This window comes from Sceloporus occidentalis, unplaced genomic scaffold, assembly GCF_023333645.1.
Source record: "Sceloporus occidentalis isolate IW3139 unplaced genomic scaffold, rSceOcc1.0.p SCAF_3, whole genome shotgun sequence".
NCBI classification, from domain to species: domain Eukaryota; kingdom Metazoa; phylum Chordata; class Lepidosauria; order Squamata; family Phrynosomatidae; genus Sceloporus; species Sceloporus occidentalis.
Genome location: NW_028316983.1, coordinates 226,122,708 through 226,136,528, shown reverse-complemented (window position 1 = coordinate 226,136,528; position 13,821 = coordinate 226,122,708). Strand labels below are relative to the sequence as shown.

At 42.1% G+C, this 13,821-nt stretch overlaps 2 protein-coding genes across 3 annotated transcripts in view; one reads left to right on the top strand and one right to left on the bottom strand.

The window, feature by feature from the left end:
• Positions 1-824: 824 nt before the first annotated feature.
• LOC149317579 (transcription and mRNA export factor ENY2) lies at positions 825-12,009 on the bottom strand. 2 transcript variants are annotated; one of them, XM_089517846.1, is made up of 5 exons: positions 11,953-12,009; positions 7,845-7,941; positions 5,275-5,345; positions 2,876-2,950; positions 825-1,076 (listed from the first exon to the last, which is right to left on the bottom strand). In XM_089517846.1, the coding sequence occupies exons 2-5, from the start codon at positions 7,910-7,912 to the stop codon at positions 1,000-1,002; spliced, it is 291 nt and encodes a 96-aa protein (XP_089373972.1). In that variant the 5' UTR covers positions 7,913-7,941; positions 11,953-12,009; the 3' UTR covers positions 825-999. The 2 variants fall into 2 exon arrangements, with proteins under 2 accessions (XP_089373972.1, XP_089373971.1); XM_089517845.1 differs by lacking the exon at positions 11,953-12,009 and adding an exon at positions 10,737-10,840.
• Positions 12,007-13,821, top strand: part of LOC149317578 (nudC domain-containing protein 1-like) — a 69,931-nt gene continuing 68,116 nt past the window's right edge. The window contains exon 1 of the mRNA XM_089517844.1: positions 12,007-12,188. Within this exon, the coding sequence (XP_089373970.1) occupies positions 12,071-12,188 (118 nt within the window). The 5' untranslated portion in view covers positions 12,007-12,070. The remainder of the gene's footprint in view (positions 12,189-13,821) is intronic.

Below are 13,821 nucleotides of genomic sequence, written 5' to 3'. Positions count from 1 at the left end.
CTGAACTAAAGCTTTTGGAATTGCAGCTGGATGCTGTCTGGGTGCCTATTTACTAAATGTTTGCAGGAACATGTCCCCTCATTGGGAAGATGCCTTGTTGTGGGGGGATATTAAATATCTTCTCCCAAAATGTCCCCCAAAATTTCATAGGGTATGTCACCCACAGGATTCTGGTCGAGGTAAACAGGATTGTGGACTTGTTACGTTTTAAAGCTTCTGGGACACCAGGACTCAAACACACAACTCTTTTATCTAAATGCCCCCTTGGTCCTGGTGACACAGACCTTGAATGTTAGAGAAAGACTTGCTTTCTGAGGTCATTTTCCAATCTGTCTTGAACACAGGGATAACAACTTAGTGAATGGCTAAAAATATAGTGCACATCACAGAATCTGGCTTCTGTTGCCATAGCAACTCCACATCCCTTCGAATCTCATTGCTTTACTTTAGAAAGGCCGCTTTAAGTTCATCCTTACCCAAAGTACTAATTGGTAAAGACAGTAACTGTCAAGAGGCTGAAAACAGACAGAATCTGGCAAAAATGCTGAAATGTAAGATATTTTCCCCCATGCGCCCCTGTATTCTGTGCTCTTGACTGTCTCAAAGACTCAGTTCTTTTGTCTTACTCTGTTACTGTACTATTTTGTAATTAAGCCCAAACAGTTAATCTAACAAGTGTTGTACTGCTACCATTTCTGCTGGTGCATTTTGAGAATCTTTGAAAGAAATGGGAAAAAATACAGATACATGCCAGTTGTGTTAACCCATGCAACATCCTTTTAATGGCAAGAAATGCAATTTCTTTCCAACATACACCCCAAAGGTTAATTTCATTTTTTTATTAAAATACCAAGATTAAGAAATCAATGTAACAAAGTATGCTTCCAGTAACTGAAAATTAAAAAAAAAGTGAACTTTAACCGCAAAGCATGGAAAAAATGTCTTCCAGTTTCTGGCATAATTCACTCAAAAGAATACAGTACAACTCAAATGGAAGAATCAAAGGCTGGCATGCTGGGCAAGGAATGTTCTTATTCTTTGTAGAAGTTCTTTCTTTACACTGTCAGGTACCAAGGCTGAAAAATAAATAGTAACGGGGTGAGTCAAAGGTGTCAGAAATGCAATTCCCACACGTATACCAGAAACCCAAGCTAGCAATCCCAAGAGAGCAATAGCAAGTACATTTCTATACTGCTTATCAGTGCACTTAAGCACTCCTTAACTGGTTTACAATGTGTAAGCTAATTATCTCCAACAAGCTCAGAAGGATGCCAGGCTGAGTCAACCCTGGAGCTCCTGGCTGATATCAAACTCACAACCTTGAAACTGTGAATGAGTGGTTGTATTATCGGCATTTAACCACTGCACCACGCATTTGGTCAAGAAAGCTTTTTACAACCTGTGCATAACAAGCTGTACACACCCCAACAGAAATATGTTGAGGCCCATTATGTACTTGATACCTTCTGTTTTCCTGCCTGCCTGGAAAAGCAAAAATAAAAAGGCAGAACTGTCAAGCACATGATAGGTTACAAAAGGCAGTCAGATTGTGGCTGAATAGGTTCATGAAACCATATTTGGAAAAGTTTCTTCCAAGAGAAACCCACAAATATCAATTTCCACAGCTATGAAATAAAGTCTAAAATACTTTCATGCTGTGAAATCACAATCTGGAAGAAATGTTCCACAACAGAAGCCCTGCATGGAGTAGAGCAGGGGTTCCCAACCTGCGCTCCAAGGAGCCCTTAGGGCTCTTGCATGCACTTCTCAGGTGCTCCGCTGCTGCTCCGAGAAAATGAAATAAAAATTGAACGAAATTAAAGAGTAAGACTATATTATAATATATGCTCCTAAACATCATTAGCTTCTATGACATAGGGTAGGCCTTAGGGGTCCACCATAGAAATAAGGGCTCTATGAGTCAAAAGGTTGGGAACCCCTATTGTAGGGGACCAGGACTGAGGAGATCTAGGTTCAAAGCCCCAACTCAACCATGAATCTTATTGGATGAAGCTGGGATAGCCATTCTCCTGAAGATATTTATTGTCAAAGTGAATTGCTATATTTACCACCTTCAGCTCCTTGGAAGATGAATGAAATAATATAAACATAAATATGTGTAGCCACCAAAGGTGTACATCTACATACATCTCCCTGTACAGAACACAAGTGTCACCTGGTTACTACTGAACAGGATACATGGTTCTTCCAACATGACTGAAGATGCATACTTGGTTATCCGTAACTAAAATTATATCGGTGCCACTGTTTTAATTATTTTATATTACTTATTATTTCTTAGTATCATATGTAAGTTTTCTTTTTTTTTCTTCTTCTTTGCAATAGCATATGACTGATGCTGGCCAAAAGGGTTTATTTTATTTTTTATTTATATCATTCCCTTTTCTCAATATGGGACTCGTATTTCTTAGCCATTTAGTTGACAAATATATTTTAACAATGCATCAAAATGAAAGAGAAGATTCTGAGAACCTGTTTATAAAAAGCTCTGTTCATCACATAGATGCAATAGTAAACAAATTTAGCTGAAGTCCAAATTCCAGAACACAGTGTAAATGAATGCTAAGCTGCACTGTAGGCACCTGGATATGAGTCAAATAACCAGAGGACAGACTTCTTGGGAACTCAGTGCATACCAAAGTGCGTTGTATGAAGGGGAGGTGGGGAGCCAGGATCAAAGTTTGGGAAAATTATTTTTTTGGACTACAACTCAACAATCATGATCAATGAATACACTGGTTGGAGGTTCTGGGAGTTATAATAAAAAGTAACTTTCCTCAGCTTATCCAGGACATAGATAACATACAAACCATTGATGTATGAACCTGAGATAAAGTAATGTTATTTTTCTTACCTCTGCCTTTCGGAGTGATTTCTGCCACCAAATCATCAACTGTGACATGCTCTAATCCCTTCTCCTTGATAACATCTAAGCAAAGTCAACAGAACCACATACAGGTTTTTAAATGACTTGAAATAATAGGCCTATTCATGTCATGTATAAAATAGAACTGGGGAAGCTATAGCCCTCCAGGTGTCACTGGACTACCATATCCCATCAGTTCCAGCCAGCAAGGTTAAAGTTCAAAGGTGATGGGTACTGAGAGTCCAATAACAACTGGTGTGTTGCAGCCCTCTTCCCTTCCAGCATATTCAACGTACTGGCAGTGATTCCCAAACTCTGGTCCTCCAGGTGTTTTGGACTGCAGCTTCCAGAAGCCTCAGTCGCCTTGACCAGTGGTCAAGGATTCTAGGAACTGAAGTGCAGAACACCCGGAGGAGCAGAGTTTGGGATCCACTGAGTTAGAGCATATTGTAATTACAAGCAGCATACACTATTACAGTACATGTAACTCAAACAGGGATAGTGAACCCATGATCTTCCATACATTGAATTACAACTCCCATCATTTCTCACCTTTGGCTCTTCTAGATAACAATAATGGGAGCTGCAGTCTAGCAACATCTGGAGAACTAGGAGAGGTTCACCCTTACATTAGAATTTACTCCCTATACTAATCTGTGCCAGAATCCCTCCCCACTGAAAAAATCAAAAGAAAACATGCTGTCACCACTTTATTCCAGGCATTCAGAATATGTCTGAACACCTTTTTGAATACCAAGATGCTTTCAATGGCCTGTTACAGACTGCCAAAATAAAGCTGCTTCGGGTCCCTTTGGAGGTATGCTGTTTAAATGATGCATGGGTCCTAAGGAGGTCGCGCCAAAGCCACACTCCATTCCTAAGCACTGGAGTGCAGCTTTGGTGCAGCTTTCGGATTCTTAGGATGCATGCATCATTTAAACAGCATATAGTGGGTCCTCGCCTTACGCGGGGATCCGTTCCGGATCCCTCCACGTAAGGCGAATTCCGCCTATGCTCAAGCCCCATTGTAAACAATGGGGCTCATGCATGGTGGCGCGGCGGTGCAACGGGCGCACGCACCCATTCAATTGAATGGGACGTGCCGCCCCTTCCGCCCCGCGGCTTGAGCGCGTATGCTCAAGCCACGTAAGGTGCGCCCGCGTATCACACAGGCGCGCTGTACCTCCAAAGAGACCCGAAGCAGCTTTATTTTGGCAGTCTGTAACAAGCCAATGTCTTGGTGAAAGGTTCCTCAAATTTAAATCAAAATCTTTCTTGGTTCATACTCTCCATTTCCATTCCATTTTTTCAGCATTAATTGCATATTGTCCATCTGTCCTGACTCAGCAGGACTGATCTAAATTAATCCTCTATCATCTCATTTTTCCAGATATTTTTTAAAAGGTCCCGGTTTCTCTCTCCTCCTTCCACTTTACCCCTTTGTCCTCAGCTTAAATTCAGTTTCTGCAAACTATTTTCAAAGTGCAAAAGCACTTTGCATTTGATTAACTCGGCCGAGAGAGAGGAAAGGAGGGGCCAGAATTTTGCCCTTGTCTGTAGTAGAGTCAGGCAAAAGAAAAGCGCTCTGGCCCCTCCTAGCTTGTGTATTCTTCCTCATTAATGATTTCTGTGATCTTGACCACACGTGTCCCAGTTTTCACCTGTGAAATGCCGGAGGGTATGTAACTATGGTTTGCATGACCTTCAGGGTACATGCGAACAATACACAAATACACAAATAATGCTAATAATACACAGATAATACAAAAGAGAGATAACTGACGGCATGTTCCCTGGACATCCCTGACTTAACCAGGTTTAAGAGACCAGAAGCATTATGTGTGCACTAAACCTATACAGAATGTTTAAAAAAAACAACCCAGCAACTTGAATTATTTCTATGTCTACATAGAAATAAATTCCACTGAGATTAGTGGGGCTTACTCTCGGGTAGCTGGACCACAAACTCAAGGTGCTCCAATTTTAGTTACTTTTATAATTCTGTGAAGTATTAAATGAGGAAGCTTAAGCCAACACAATACTGATATCCTCACAAAATATTACTGGATTTATCAATTAACATGCAGTTAGTACTGCTCCCATCCAGATACAGTAAAGAAGGGAACAAATTATCATTTTTAAATATGGAAATTTCAACTGTATTTTTTGTTCTGATGGATAGAGATGTAAATTTTGCTCTGCAAAGTACTGGCTCTGCAATCCTTTGCAATGCCTTGTTTAGCCTAAGGGCTGGATATTAATTTTGTTAAAATGCATAAATATATAATAAAAATCTTGATGTTACAAGTTCCACACACATTGTATTCACACATATTGGACTGACAAATTCACCAGTACTTTTGAGATTGAGATTAACTCAGAATTACCTTTGCAGTGTGCCTTCAACTGGTCTTTCCAACCACATTCAATTAATTTGGCTCTCAGTAATTCCTTAAGGCTGTAAAAAGACATTGAATTAGAGATTTATTGGAGTCAGTTAATATATGCTGCATGCAAAAGTTAATAGGACAACTTTAATTTGCTTTCTAAAACTACTGAACCATAGAAATAGAAACTTCCATACCTAAGAGGTATTATCCTAAACAAATGCTTAAGATGTGGAACCTACATACTAAACTCTAGTAATTAGGAAGCTAAGATCAGTAAGTGTTAGCCCTACCGTGTTAATGTTGAAGCATTAAATAAATTTAATTCTATGACCATAAACTGTTTAATTTGTTAACATCAATCTTTAAATGTGTTATTTACAAAGTAATTAAATAAAAGCACTAAATAAAAGCACTTACAATGAAATTAAAGATCCAAACCCTTCCCAAATTATCCTCACTAAACTAATGAATTAAGATGTGAAACATTAATTGGTACTCAGAAATGTAATACCACTGGCACTGAAGTAACAAATTTTATTTTTGAAAATGTTAATGAATTAGAGCCACCATATTCATTTATAATAAATTATTTACAACATGTGGTTAAAAAGTAGCTAGTGAGACAAAATAAAAATGGTTGCTATTTATATTTTTTTCCGGGAGTTCACATCTGCATGGAAAGTATCCAGTTTTATCCTCACAACAATCCTGATAGTCCAGTTCCACTCTGATCCTATGCTCGAGCATGTACATATAAACACAAAGCTATATTATATTTCATGCATCTGTGATGGATAGTAATAAATGAAGTTCATGCTAAAATAAATCTGTTAGTCTAGAGTTCCCACAATGTTCTGTTGACTTATCCAAAGTCACCCACAAAATTTCATAGCTGAGTAGGAAGTCTGAATTTAGGTCTGCATCTGCACTGCAGCTTTAACTGTCATGGCTTAATGCTATGGAAATCTGGGACTTGAGTTTTGTGACATTTAGCCTTATCTGTTAGAGCACTCTGGTGCTACAACAAACTGCAAATCCCAGGATTCCATAGGATGGAGCCATGATAGTTAAAGTGGTGACAAACTGCATTAATTCATCAGTGTGGCAGCAGCTGAGATCCCTTCAGTCCTAGCACTCTAACCACTGCTATACTTGTTGCAGGTGATCTGAAGGAGACATTTTTACTTATAGCATACTTGTTGTTTAGGTCATGTAATTCTTTGGTCCCCAACACATCTTAACAGCTGCACTTATTGCAAACTCTTCTCTTTCTCAAACTGGCTTTGATATAAATCTAACAAACAGTAACTGAAAATCCTGAGTGTAAATGTTTTCTACTCCCAATGTTTCTGTTGTATTCTGAAAACAACTGCAGTCTCCTTCAGTTGTAAAGCTTCAAGGGTGTGGAATTGGTGGTTTTCCAGATGTTTTGGATTCCTAATGACTATTTGCCCCAGCTAGAATGGCCCCAGCTAGCATGAATAGGGGCAGAAATAGATCAACACCCAGAGGGTTGCACATTTCGTGTCTCAGATTTACATACTCTTGATTTGTTAGAAAGAGGTATACCAGATCAAACCTGAGAACTTTAAAGAGGGAAAGGAAAAAAGATGAACTTCTCTGTGTAAATTATTATTTGTGGATGTTTATGGAAGATACTGCTTTTGATCCTAACTGTCCATCTGTAAACAGTTCACCTGACAGTGTTTTTTCCTTCATCCTCTGTTCCTCCTTCAAATTTGTTTCTGGATGTTGGGGGACAGCTGGGAATAGTGTGGGCTGCAAGTGGGGATTACAGAATTTAAGGATGATCAAGGCAAACACCTTCTGTATGTAAACACAATAGCCACTAACAGCACCATCTTATACTTGTCTACTCACTGTCCACTGAGTTAAATCAGGCTTACTCTCAGAAAATAAATACCACAGAGTTGAAGAACCTGTGTCTAACCATTGGGCACAACTCCCCCTACCCCACAAATACCAACAGACCTGATACAAATAATGCAATATACTGCTGTTGCTAGAACAGGAAATAATAATAATAATAATAATAATAATAATAATAATAATAAACTGTTTATTTATAGTCCGCTTTTACTTAATAGATCAAAGCGGGTTACACAGAAGTACAGCGATGTACGATTTTACAAACAGTATCATATAAAAACAATACAATAATACAATTAAAAACAAGATAAAAACTTACAGATTAAAATCACAACAATAGCTAGCCTAAAGTGCAGGTGCAACGGTACAGCGGGGAGAGAGCAGGTATTACATTGTCTGGGGGAAAGCCTGTTGGAAGAGGAAGGTTTTTAACCTCTTCCTAAATAAGTCAAGGGAGGTAACCGAGCGGAGCTCACCGGGAAGAGAGTTCCAAAGCTGCGGGGCTGAGCTGGAAAATGCCCTCTGTGCAGTCACAGAATATTTCGTATCTGGAACCCTCAACAGTTGCTTCCCGGTCGACCTGAGAGCGCGGGGTGGATTATATGGGGAGAGGCGGTCCTCCAAGTACCCTGGGTTCAAGCCATTTAGGGCTTTATAGGTAATTAAAACCTACTTACCGTTCTCGTTCTCCTGTTTCAATCAGCTTTTGGTTAATAGTTGCTCTCATTTGTGCATCTTTGTTCATTTTTTCCCCTAAGGCCAAACACAATCAATCTATTTAAAAAGGAAAGGAAAAAAAAAAGGGTGAGGAACACATAGGTGTGTCTTATTTTCATAGAAAACATACTTTCCATCTAAGCCAGGTAGGTACAATTTGGGATCCAGGACTAAAGCTAGAGAAGTTTGGATTTCATATCCCAGAATCCCCAGCCAACACAACTATTTGTAGGTTGGGGGATTCTGGGAATTGCAATTCAAACTCTCCCAAGGATACTGACTGCAAACTGATTACTATGTAAGGTTGCTTGCCAGAAGTTTGCTAAAAGAGAGGCTATCCAGCATGGGCAGCCCAAAGTTCACAGCTGGATGGCCTGTATGAATTCATTCTAAGCCTTTCGAATGCCTTATTCATTGTATTTCCCCCCAGCCCTATCAAAATAAAATTATCCTTCCACAGGCCCCAGCAGTGGAACATCAATGCTTGTTGCCGATTCAAAGAACCACAAACAATGCATTTATAAGCCAGAATAGTGAGGTCATAAGCAACTAATGTGTTGTTCTTCTTCTAGCTTTTACCAATTTATATCACACTGTAAATATGAGTCATTGTTCCCTACGTTTTGATCTAATGCTGATTCTTGGCACATTTACTTGCAAATAAGTCCAAATTAAGAAAGTGGACTTACTCTCAAGAGCATGAGTGAGGTTGTGTGTGTATCCACAACACAGATTAAAAAAGCAATTGAACAGCACTGTTTTCCAGTATATCCTGAGATACTATAAAACTGAAATACATCTAATAAAATTATTGAAAACAATTGCGTTTGCCATTGCCATCCTCTGAGGCTAAGAGAGTATGACTTCCCCAGTGTCACCCAGTGGATTTCAATTCAAAGAATGGTGCTGGAGCTAAGAGGGGATTTGTCCTCTGAATTGGTGCTACTCAAAGTGGTGATCCGTGGACCTGCGCTGGTCTGTTCGCCATGCTGATCCCAAGCAGATGTCTGGGAAATAAAGAAATAATTGTAGCCAATGGGAATATGAAACCTGTCTCCTCATATTTGGGCAAGGGACTGCCAGTCCACACATCTGATAGCTTAAGCAGCACTACCCAAGCTATCTTTTAGGGCAGCAGTTCTCAACCTGGGGGTCGAACGACCCTTTCACAGGAGTCGCTTAAGACCATAGGAAAACACATATTTCTGATGGTCCTAGGAACCGAGACAAAAATAATGTTATGGTTGGGGTCACCACAACTTGAGGAACTGTATTAAAGGGTCGCGGCCTTAGGAGGCCATAAGGTATTAAGACTGAAAATCTAGAAGTCTTCCCTTTTGTCAAATATATAATGTATCACCTGGTGTCTCCCTCCCTGGTTAGAAATTTGTACATTTGTTTTTTTAAAGGAACACAGAATCTTGTTACTGAAGATTTTTCAAGCACATGTGATAAAAATAAAGGCCAATGACTTCCAAACTGTTACTTGGAAAAAGAGAAAATTCAGTTTTAAATTCATAAATCGATCTGGGTATTTCTGAGGCAGTGTGGCACAGTGGCTAGACTACAACTATGAAGACCAGGGTGAGGGTCCCAGCTCCTCTATGGGAAACCCACTGGGTGACCTTGGGTAAATCACATTCTCTCAGCCTCAGAGGATAGCAATGGCAAAGCCTCTTTGGACACATCTTGCCATGAAAACTCCATGTGAGGTTCCCCTTTGGGTCGCCATAAGTTGGAAATGACTAGAAGGCAAACAACAGCAGCAGCAGCAGAAGTTGGGGAGTTCACCATCCTCCGAGGCCATCTACCCACTTCCACACTGCAGAAATAATCTAGTCTGATGCTGCTTTAACTGCTCTGGCTCAATGCTAGGGAATTCTGAGGCTTGTAGTTTTGTGAGACATTTGGTCTTCTAGGTCAGAGAGCTCCGTTGCCACAAAAAACTCCTACAAATCTCATCGCATTGAGCCATGGCAGTTAAAGCAGTGTCAAACTGGATTATTTCTGCAGTGCAGATTAGGCCTAGGTTCAACGCACTGTTTTACAAGCCCCAGAATTCCATAGCATCCAACCACGGCAGTTAAAGTGGTGTCACCCTGGATTATTTCCATAGTGCGGATGCAGCGCCCAGATGAAAAACATCCTCTTGTAAAAAGATACCTTAAACTCTGCAGTGGTCTACCTTTTAGTTTAAACTGTATTCAAAGGAACATTTTGAAAAGTCCCTTAAAGAAGGAGAGCGGTCGCATGTCATATTCTAGCACTTTTAATGCAGTTTGATACTGCTTTAACTGCCACGGCTCCATGCTATGGAACCCTGGGATTTGTAGTTTGCTGGGGCACCAGAGCTCTAAGTATCTCACAATATTATTATTATTATTAGAAATCCCAGAACTCCATGGCTGCATCTGCACTGCAGAAATAACCCAGTTTGGCACCACTTTAACTTGCCATGGCTCAGTGCTATGGGATTCTGGGAATTGCAGTCATGTGAGACATTTAGCCTTCTCTGTCAGAAGAGGCTCTGGTGCTACAACAAACTACGGTTCCCAGAATTGCATAGCACTGACCCTTAGAAGTTAAAGTCGTGTCAAACTGGGTTATTTCTGCAGTGTGGATGCAGCCGTGGCCAACGCCATGAGTTTGTGGGGGACTAATCTAAAACATCTGGAGAGCCAAATGTTCCCCATCTTAACTCAGCTTGTTAAACCGGTACCAAACCGCATTAATTCTCAGTGTGGATGCAGCCAAAAAGACTTTCCCAAGCAACCCAGCGGACTAGAAATGGAAGACAGTGACCGAGAGGCAGAGAAACCCTCCGTCTGGAGGAGGAATGACCCCAAACCTACCTCCCAAAGACCTCCTCGGCGCTCCCGGCTCTTTGCTCAGAGGCTGCAGGAGCCAAAGGAGCCTCCAAGGGCCAGTCGCGCAGCCGCAGAAACGCCCACGGCTGCCCCGCCCCCTTCGCAACGTTCCATTCTCGCAGAGCGCTTCGGGAAACGTAGTCCTTCACCAACCCTTTCCCGGCCCTGAGCGCCTAAAGCGAACTACAAGTCTCAGAAAGCCGTCTTCTCAACCCATCATCCCCTCCTAAGTCTCCATCTCCAGTTACCTCACAATGAAACTACGACTCCCATAATCCCATTCTGTTACAGGGGTTAGGATTCAGAGATTTATAGGTGTGATAGGTTGCCGCCGCAAGGCAGAAATGATCTAGTTTGTTGTCACCACTTTAGTGTCAAAACACACTGTAGCAATAATCCAGTCTGAGACCGATTTAACTGCCCTGGTTCAATGCTGAGGAATTCTGGGAACTGTAGTTTGGTCACAAAACTTATGTGAGGCATGTAGCCTTCTCTGTCAATCTGGTGCCACAGCAAACTACAGTTCCCAGGATTCCCTAGTTCTGAGCCAGGGCAGTTAAAGCGGCGTCAAACTGCATTACTTCTGCAGTGCCGATGTAGGTCCAAAACACACTGCAGAAATAATTCTGTTTGAGACAGCTTTAGCTCTCCTGGCTCAGTGCTAGGGAATCCTGGGAATTGTAGTTTATTTTGACACCAGAGCTCTCTGACAGGAGGCTAAATTTCTCACAAAACTACACTTCCCAGAATTCCCTAGCACTGAGCCGTGGGCAACTAAAGCAGTCTCAAACTGGATTCTGCAGTGCGTTTTGAACCTTTGGTTTCCAAACTCCACTCCTCCAGGTGTTTTGGATTTTAAGTCTTAGAAGCCCCAGTTAGATTGGCCAACAGCCAGGAATTTGGGGAGCTAAAGTTCAAAGTACCCAGAGGACCAAAATCTGAGAGCCAGTGTTTCACACAGGGCTGCGGACTAAGGAGGAGTAACAGGTTTTTACAGGAAAAGGAATAATATATCGCTATATAATATATATATATATATATATATATATATATAGAGAGAGAGAGAGAGAGAGAGAGAGAGAGAGAGAGAGAGCAATATTTTATATAAAATTGCTCTCTCTCTATATACACACACACACACACACACACACACACAGCGGCCATTTTCTAATCCAAGAGCAGAGTAGTTCTGAAAAACTACCTTTCCCAGCGTGCCTCGCGGTACTACTTTACCCAGAGGCCTCCGCGGCCGCCTCTCAACCTGATTCGGGTCAAAGAGAGACGGAAGCATCAAGCGCCTGAGTCAAAGGGAGGAGGGAATGGAGGCGGCGGCCAACTGCTCCTTGAGGGTCCACCGCCCGCTTTTGGACCCCAAGTTCGAGGGCTACAAGCTGTCGCTGGAGCCTCTGGCCTGTTACCAAGTGGCACTGGACGCCCGTAAGTTGCTGTGACTTGGGGGAGCAGGAGAAGGAGGAGCCACACTCTCTCAGCCCCTGGGGAAGGCAAGAGTGTGTACACACACACGTGTTCCCAGAGCGAGCCTTGGTTTCTGACACTTTATATCAAGGACAGCATTATATTATGTTGTTGTCTTTAACAGATTTTGCTACTACCACAGACATCCCTGGAATCAAACCTCCGCAGATACCAAGGGCCCACTGTGTCTCATAGGGTTCAACGATTCAAACCGGCACCCTTGGGCATGCTCAGTGGGGCTCTGGCCTCCTTCCCTGCCCCCTCCTTAGCTGTCATCCTTCATCAAGGTGAAGGAAGAGGCAGGGGATGATGGGATCGGTGGCAGGTTGAAGGAGAGGAGCAGATCGGGGTCTAGGATAATTTTTATAATAATTTTTAAGGGGGGAGAGGGAATTTTGATCTATAATGTATTGTATTTTATTGTTGTTAGCTGCCCCGATTGACCTCAAGGGGCGGGATATAAATAAACCTTTATTATTATATTATTATTATTAGGAGCAGTCAGGGGATGATGGGATAGGTCGCTGGGGGTCCCTGGGGCCAGGATCAGGAGCAGTCAGGGGATGATGGGATTGGTGGCAGAGTGAAGGAGTGGAGCAGATCGGAGTCTAGGAGAAGGCAGGGATGATGGGATTGGTGGGAGGCTGAAGGAGTGGAACAGATCGGGGTCCAGGAGGACGCAGGGGACGCAGGGGATGATGGGATCAGCTGGTTGGTAGAGAGAAGGAGATGGCATGAAGGAGGAGGAGGGGGATGACAGAGCAGGACACAGGGGCCAAGAGGGGTGGCATCAGAGTGCTTTTCCACACCAGACCAAATCGCAGTGCAATCGAAGGCAGCCTGGAAGCGAATTCTCTGGAGTCACTTTTCCCCCGTTTTTACCAAAATGAGGGGTGACTTCAGAAACACTGCTGAAGCAATTCGCAAGCAGCTCCCATAGAAATCGATGGCGTCTGATAAAACAGCCAGTTTATGACATGAAACCGCATCATTGGAAGTGCAATCACTTCGGAAGTGAGCTGGAACTGAGCCACAACACCACCAAAAAGCTCCATGTGATATACTTTCTTGAAGGATCTTAATATTCTATTAAGCATATAGACCGGGGGGGGGGTGGGGGTGGGAGATCAGTTTATGATTCAAATAGTGGGACCTGTGCTACAGATAGTGGAAATGGGAAATATCTGTGATACAGTGGTACCCCGGGATACAAATGCGCCGCCTTACGAAATTTCCGGGTTACGAAAAAAATCCATTGAAAAAAACATTTCCGGGTTACGAAGGTTATTTCGGGTTACGAAGAAAAATTTGGTGCTTTTCGGCGCGATTTCACACGGAATCGCGGCTTTCGCTATTAGCGCCTATGGGCTTTTCGGCTAGCGAAAGTTTCCGGGTTACGAAAGCGGCGGCGGAACGAATTAATTTCGTAACCCGGGGTACCACTGTATTGCACTTTACTAATCACTGTATTTATAGCTATGACATATTTTATCCACAGGGCGTCACTATAAAGTGATGAATAGTCTTTGGAAGCATCATTAATGCTCTAGTAGTTTATGCTAAAGAATAGTTGAGAGAGAAAATTATCCATTGG

Bases quoted from the DNA above. Each gene is read 5' to 3' on its own strand.
- LOC149317579 (XM_089517846.1), bottom strand. From the start codon at position 7,912: ATGAACAAAGATGCACAAATGAGAGCAACTATTAACCAAAAGCTGATT. The intron at 2,951-5,274 runs GTAATTCTGAGT...GACTTTGCTTAG, and splicing joins GTTGAAGGCACACTGCAAAG to ATGTTATCAAGGAGAAGGGA. The intron at 1,077-2,875 runs GTAAGAAAAATA...TTTATTTTTCAG, and splicing joins AATCACTCCGAAAGGCAGAG to CCTTGGTACCTGACAGTGTA.